The sequence below is a fragment of the Pyxicephalus adspersus genome, chromosome 2 (genome assembly GCF_032062135.1).
Source record: "Pyxicephalus adspersus chromosome 2, UCB_Pads_2.0, whole genome shotgun sequence".
Taxonomy (NCBI): Eukaryota; Metazoa; Chordata; class Amphibia; order Anura; family Pyxicephalidae; genus Pyxicephalus; species Pyxicephalus adspersus.
In genome coordinates, this window is record NC_092859.1 from 8,722,977 (window position 1) to 8,731,206 (window position 8,230).

Sequence of the window (8,230 nt, forward strand, 5' to 3'; positions counted from 1 at the left end):
ACCTGTAAAAGACTACACATTAGACAGATATACATCAATGTATAAGAAGATTTACCTGCTGCAGTAAGAGGTGTTGTGCTTTCTGCAGTTAATACTTTGGTTGTAGCAGTGCCCGTGGTGGATTTATCTTCATTAGGTTTTGTTGTTGATTTGGCTGTGGTTGTTGTAATAAATTCAGTTACAGAAGTTGAATCTGTAGGTGAAACTGAAAGAGGACCATCCGTGGAGCTAATGTAAGTAGTGTTAGTCAATTCAGAGCTGGTGTATGTCTCTGCTGAGGATGGAGAGGGTGAAGTTGAAGATGATACATTTAAAGTAGGTGAGGAAATATTTGGTATGGATGGTTGTTCAGATTGCAATATTGTGGATAGAGTAATTGATGAAGTGGACAGTGCATTTGGAGCAGAAGATGTGACAATTGGTACAATAGGTTCTGAAGATTGCTGGTTTGTGGACAGAGAAAAAGATGTCTCTGTGGGTGATATAGATGATGAATTTAAAAAAGAAGAGGTATCAATTTGTGTAGAAAGTTCTGGAGATTGATGTCCTGTTGATGCAGTAATAGATGTCTCTGTGGGTGTAGAAGATGGTTGTTTTGAAGTAAATGAGGTATACATTGGTGTAGAAGATTGCTGTCCTGATTGTGAAGTAATAGTCATGTATGTAGATGATAGAAATGATGGATTTGAAGTAGAAGACGTATCAGTTGGTGTAGAGAGTTCTGAAGATGGCTGTCTTGATGAGGGAGTAAGAGATATCTCTGTGTATGTTGGGGATTGTGGATTTGAAGTAGAAGAGGTATCAATTGGTGTAGCTGATTCTGAAGATTGCTGCCCTGATGATGGAGTAATAGAGGTTTCTGTGAATGATGGAGATAGAGAATTTGAAGTAGAAGAGGTAACAATTGGTGTAGATGATTCTGAGGATTGCTGCCCTGATGATGGAGAAATAGAGGTTTCTGTGAATGCTGGGGATGATAAGTTTGAAGTAAAAAGGGTATAAAATGGTGCTGATGATTCTGAGGATTGCTGCACTGATGATGGAATAAAGGATGGAGTAATAGATATCTCAGTGGAGGTAGAAGAGGTATCAATTGTGGTAGATGGTTCTAAAGATTGCTGATCTGATGACGCAGTAAAAGATGTTTCTGTGTATTCTGAAGATGATGGATTTGAAGCAGAAGAACTATCAAGTGGTGTAGATGATTCTGAAGATTGCTGTCCTGATGATGGGGAAAAAGATGTTTCTGTGGATGAACCAGATGATAGATTTGATGTAAAAGGGGTATCAATTAATGTAGATAGTTCTGAAGATTGCTGTCTTGATGATGAAGTGATAGATGTCTCTGTGGATGTTAGAGATTGTGGATTTGAAGTAGAAAAGGTACGGAGTGATGATGGCGTGTTAGATATCTCAGTGGAAGTAAAAGAGGTATCAATTGTTGAAGATGGTCCTGAAGATTGCTTATCTGATGATGGAGTAAGAGATGTCCCTGTGGATGCTGGGGATTGTGGATTTGAAATAGAAGAGGTATCAATTGGTGTAGATGATTCTGAAGATTGCTGCTTTTTTTTTTTTGCACAATTAAACATTTTTTAAAGTTTAAAGCTGTAAATTGCAAAATAATAGCTCGTGATTATACATCTCCTAAGAGGAAAAAAAACAATAAATGGTAATAGAAAAAATACTAATCTCACTTGAGTACCTTAAACATGCAGTTAGATAACAATTTATTGTGGGGAGAATATTTTTTTTTTTTTAGCAGAAGAGTTTGTAATGCAAACTAGTTCTCACTGTAGCTGAATGCAGGGTAGATTCTTAATAAATAAATTTAATGTAATGTATTGATCCTAAATTTTAGATTCATTTTTGCTCTTCACAGTCATACTATAGCTAAAACCATGTACAAGTTTCTGGAGTCTTCATTTTTCAGTTTCTTAACTTGCCTACAAAAACATTAATTTTGTCATGTATAAGAAATGAGAGTTTCAAACTGGTTTTGATAGGTAATCAACTGGGCTGCTCATAGCAAACCTTGCAAAACACATATAATTTATACTGGGCCTAACTAAAATACCTGAACAAATCCTACATGTAGTGAAAAATGCTATTATAAACTGTTGAAGTTATAGACAAATAAAATGTATGCATACTTTTTGTTTCAGCAAATTGACCTTCACCTTTGGACTTTTAATGTGGTGGTTGTCCTGTTTCTAACAATACTAATGGTTTTGCTGGTTTCAGAAAAAAAGACTATATGCCATCATGAAAAGATTGTTGTATACCCTTAAAGACAGAAAGTATGTTGACTGTTAGCACTAACTTCAGGTGAAGGGTTTGGTTTATAATATAGCATACAAAGCTAGTGGACGATTGTGCACTTCCAACCTTAAATAATTAGGGAAGGTTTTTTTCCAGCATGACTCTTACCTGTGTACAATTCCATAAAGACATGTATTGGTGAGTTTGGTGTGAAGAAACATGAACAGCCTGCATACAGACCTGTCTATAACCCTACTGAACATTGTATAAATTGTTTCTGTGGGGTGGGGTTCGACCAAAGAGACACTTACAGTACCATAGAAGCTAGTGTGAATACTTGTAAACCAGGAGCTATACTGGAACAAACACTAAAGGCTCAAAAAATTACACTTTCATTGCTCTTGATTACTTTTTCCTACCTTCTGAGCCATAATATTGGCTTATCACTATAATGGACAAACTCACTAACCAGAAACAAGTACAGAAGGTAGAAGGGGTTGGAACAGCATTCAAAACCATAGCAAAAAATGATGTTTACTATTTTCCTAACTGAAGAAAAAAGGGGTGACTGTCATTAAAAAGGTGCCTGCTTCAATGCTGTGAATACTCCACTTTTAGTGGGTGCTGACCAAACTATATTGTTCAAAACAACTCCCTTGTTATATACCTTTATTACAATACAACATACATCCACTAATATACAGCCTTTCAATACACTTCATTTATCCAGGTGGTCTAGAAAACTCCTATATGTATTCATGTATAAAAGCCCTATATTTATATGTGTGTGCCAAGACACATCACCCCTACTTTAACTTGTTGGAAGTACTAGCAAAAAGCTGGAACTAATCTGAGACAATAAGCCTGATTTATTAAAGCTCTCCAAGACTGGAGAATATTCACTTTTATCAGTGAAGCTGGGTGATCCTGCAAACCTGGAATGGATTTCCCAAAGTCATTTGCTATTTGTTCAATCCTGGACCAGATTCATTCCAGGTTTGCTCGAAAACCCAGGTTCACTGATGAGAGAGTCAAAAACTTCCTAAATCTAAAGACATGAAGATACATTTTTTAAGTTTTTAGGTTCCACAAAGACAACAAAAATCCACTTAGATTTTTGGTTTAAGTGAACTCATTAGAATCTGAATGTTTAGAAAAAAATGGATGGTAATTTAACTTTGTATTTAAATAGCAATAGAGTTGTCACCATTCTCAATGAAAAGCATGAAAAGATGAGATTCATGTAAACACTTTGACAAATTATTCTTACATAAATAAATACATAAAATGATTTCTTCATTTAGTACACCAGTTAAAACGTTTGACCCAGATCCAAAAGTCAACTTTGATAGGAATTTGATAGGAAACCGTATGTAATAATAATAATACCGACCAGCACATAAAAATTGTTCAATCCAGTAGTCCATTCTTAGGTCTTATTCACATTGGTAGTGAGGTTGCTGTGCATTTACTGCTTTCTCATGCCAGGAAAAGCAGCCGCATGCAGAGACACTACATGTGGCAGCCAACATATTGAATGAATAGAGGCTGCAGTAAGCAGTAATATAAGTGAGCTGTCAAAATGTGTCATTTTAAACCACTGCTGCGTGAGTCCTCAAATGCTTGGCAAGGTGCAAGCCGTGGGGAGCTGAACAAAATCAAACACTCAAGCAGAAGGTGTAAAACTGCCCTTTAACATTGTATGAGTTATATCATATCATTCATATGCATGGAAGAGGATTTGGTGCTCATTTTAATAAATGTTATTGTTACACATTTTATTGAACAACTTCCACTTTTTCACACATAGTGTTCCACAAAGTATGTAAACTTTCTACAAAAAAAAAACTATTTCTGGCACCACAAGGAGAAATCTTTAGCGAACAAAACTTGCTAAATGTGCTTAGAGCTTATAAACCCTCCATAAGTCCAAGTGGAGCTGGTAATAAAAGTTCTTGGTTTATCAAACATTGAGTTAGTCCCAACACTGCTAAAACCACGGCCCATCTGTAACAGACAAATTCAAACATGTCTACTTAAAGTTTTAGGTTCTAGAAAAAGTAGCCCAAGGAAATTAACAAAAGTCTGGTCTATATTCCAAGTGTACCACTGGTTTTGCAACAATACTTAAACTTAAAAATTGAATGGCATGGGCAGCACGGTTTATTTAGGGGTTAGCACATTGGCCTTTGAAACGCTAGGTCGCTGGTTTGAATTTTGGCCAGGACTCTATCTCCAAAGAGTTTGTATGTTCTCCCTGTTTCTGATTGGGTTTTCTCTGGATACTCCGGTTTCTACCCACATTTAAAAAAAAAAAGGGTTAATCAGCTTTCCCTCAAAATTGCCCTTGGACTACGTTAATGACATATGACAGTTAGTGATGTGACAATAAACTTTTAGTAGACTAACACCATGGTAAACAACATTACATGAAGATGATTGCATTTCTGATGAATTCTAGAATTGTTCATTTCAGTAATTACTAAAACTACTCACCAGGAAGTATAGTAAGAATTACCAGCACAAAAAACACATTCCTTTGGACTTTCATTGTACAATGGTCCTGATTCATGTCTCAAACTGTTTATCCTCCTTTTCCTAATAATTTTCCTGGAGAGTTACCATTGACTTCCCCTGTTCCCGTAATGACAATGAGCCTGGACCCTGTGACAAGGCCTATTTATGCAATAATCAGTGACGTAGTCAAGAGGAAGTGGTGTGATAAGTGGCCACTTGTATCTCAGAGAACCAGTTGTACCTGAGAACTGTAGCCATAGATGTCAGTTTATCTACTAGAAATAAAGCTTCTATAAAGGTACAGCACTTAAATTCTAGCAGTAGAAGAAAAGTATTCTAATAAAACTTTCTCTGAAAGTTATAAAAAAATAAAACTTGTAAACTAAAAAAAAATCTATGCTGACACAGAAGAACTTTGTACAGAAATTGTTATATAAATAGGATACATGTGACTCTAAACAAGATTTTATTTGTCCAGTGCTGCATGCAACTAATGGCCATTGAGGCCATTTCTCTTTTCCATCTAATCAATTTAAAGAATGCCAGCTCAGTACAAATAAATCAGAAAAAAGACAACACTTATATCCCATGAGCAACTGATATGGATATAGTACATGGAAAGGGACATTTAGGATAAGGAAGCACTGGAAGGAAATGGTACCTTAAGGCCTTTTTATCTGCCTGTTTATGACCCTATTACTTAATCTACGTACACACGTCCAATGGTTCTCACCCGATAACCGGTTCAGGGCCGATATCGGACGAGAATCTGGCGTGTGTACAGCGCCCGCCATCCATCGTCCGAATGACTGTCCTGGCGGATGCATGGACGACGAACGATCCCAATGCAAGGGAAGGAGGAGAGTGGAGAGCGGGGTGTCGCTCCGTCGTTCTCCCCCTCTCCATAGAGCAGAACAATGCTGTATGTACTCGTTCATGCATCGTGCAGTCCCAAAAATAAAACAGTAGTGCTAAATGCAATAGTTACACTATTCACAAGACTACCCTTTCTCCCTCCTCTGTCTTTAGTTGCCACTCTTTTTTGCTGCAGTGAAGCCTAGTGTCATTCACTCTTTTTTCCCATGAGCATAGGGTGTTAATAACCGTGTCAATATACTGTATGTCAACCTTTTTTGGGGACCTTTTTCAAAACTTCCCTCCAGTACAGAAAACCATACAAGTTGGTATCAAAGTAGTGGACGCATACTAGACAGGTAAACATAAAAACATATTAAAAAGAAACGTTTACGCATCTAGTGCTCCATACAGTTAATGTGTGGGAAAAGTTAGGTGAAAGTTTTGATAAATAAACAGCTGGCAAACAATCTAAAACAGTTACTTTGTGCCCTGCAATATACTCTTTATCTAATCTCTCTTCCTTTATTGTTCACAATGAGCTGATATGGTCATACACATATGTATTAGTCATGCGGGAACAACTAAATTGCATTCTCATGATATTTACTCTGCACTTGTTATATGCCCACTTGTGTACAGGATAAATAAATGTATACATTAGCATCTAAATGTATATTTAAACTGTCTTTTTTGTTTTTGTCTGTTTACCACATTTTTAATGCGTAACAATAAAAATCACTTACTCTACATTGCTATACATTACTGAGTATAACTATATATAAGGAAGTGTAGGGGGGGGCTTACTGCCTAGTGTGGATAAAATGCCATGTATTCCTAGGCAATGAGTCTGTCCATTATCATAAACTAGAAATAACATACTGATTTTTTAGGGATAATTTCTTTATGGTATACAACACAATTTTTTCAGTGAATTTGTTGCAAAGTTTTTTTCAACTAGATCCTTGCAGCATTGTTTTCTGTTGCAGACTGACAATGCTAGGTCACTCCTGCAATTTGTAGAGGCAACATTAGCCCACTTTAGGTGTTCCTCCAGTTGGTCACCTATTTTATAGGAATACAATGTTTGTGCTGTTTGGATATAAATGCTACCTGCATCATTTACTTACACTTATAGAGCTGATAAAACAACTTGAAAAGTGTGAAACATCTTCAACAAATACAGTTAAATGCGACTAACAATTATGTGATGTACCTATGCCATAAGACAAAGAGTTTTAAATGTAAGGAAAGGACTTTAAAGGCAAATAATAAAACATTGTTACCTTTATTCAAAAAAAAATTAAATCCACATAAAAGACCTTAAAACAACAGTATGACATAGGAAAAATACTTTTTAGTACAATCCATATTCTACCTTAAGATTAACAATTTGCACCATTTTGATTGTCTTTAACATTGGCTACAAACTCCCCTATAAATTCTGAAAACAATATAATTTGAAGCTTTTTGCAGAATTATCTGCCTATTCAAAGGACTGAGGTAGTTGTCGGATTTGAAGAAAATATGCTTTACCACGCATTCATTATATGTTATGATAATTCAAAGCAGCATGAATGTATATTAGAGGAGAGCACACAGAGGGGAACAAGCAGAAAAACTTCATCAATAACTTTTCCAGAATTGAATAACAGTTACAGAATAGGGATCTTTAATTTCCCTTATCCAATTGCAAAAAAAAAATGTCTTTGTAGCACCATCAAAATGATGCAAATTGTTTTTCTTAAGGTGTAAAATGCATTGTATTAAAAGGAACTTTACCTATGTCACACTGTTGTTTTAATAAGGTCTTCTACATGGATTTTAATGTTTCAAGGTAACATTTTTTTAACATTTGTTCTTCTCTTACATTTGGCACTCTGTGTTATGGCATAGTTTTGTGATACCATTGGATGTGGCAAATGGGAATGTTGGTTAAGGGTCATGCTTGCCTTACTTTCTGTGATTATAATCGGGGCAGCATGGTGGCTCAGTGGTTAGCATTCGTGCCTTTGCAGCTCTAAGGCCCAGGTTCAAATTCAAGCCAGGACAATCAATCTGCATGGAGTTTGCAGGTTCCCCTGGGTTTCTGTGGGTTTCCTCCAGGTACTCTGGTTTCCTCCCACATCCCAAAAACATGTGGTTAGGTTATCTCCCCCTAATAATAGACATAAGACCATGGTAGGGACATTACATAGTGAGCCCCTTTGAGAGACAACTAGTGACATGATTATGGACTTTGTAATGTGCTGTGAATATGCAGGCACTATATAAATACTAAATACTTTGTAATATTAATTCAGCATGACAATCCAAATAACAAAAAAAAAATGATTTGGGGTTGGTATATTTATGTTAATCCTAGTTATTTTAGAGAAATGGCAGAAACAGTTCCGATCGTTTGGGGATCATTAAAGTGCCAATGCATGATTTATTCCTTTCATTACCATTTGCTTTGGTTGAATGCATTTTCAAATATATTTAGAAGTTACACTGCCTATTGAAGGCCCCCATAGGTATGTAGTTCCCAACTGTATCTAACCAAGTTCCAAGTCTGCCACATATTCAGGGAGTCCCGGGGTTAAGGACATCTGAC

At 36.3% G+C, this 8,230-nt stretch overlaps 1 protein-coding gene across 1 annotated transcript in view; it reads right to left on the reverse strand.

Moving 5' to 3' along the window:
- LOC140322309 (uncharacterized) overlaps positions 1-1,592 on the reverse strand; it is a gene marked incomplete in the record, with an annotated part of 7,747 nt that extends 6,155 nt beyond the window's left edge. The window contains 1 exon segment of the mRNA XM_072398888.1: positions 54-1,592. Within this exon segment, the coding sequence (XP_072254989.1) occupies positions 54-1,592 (1,539 nt within the window).
- Between the last annotated feature and the right edge of the window lie 6,638 nt (positions 1,593-8,230).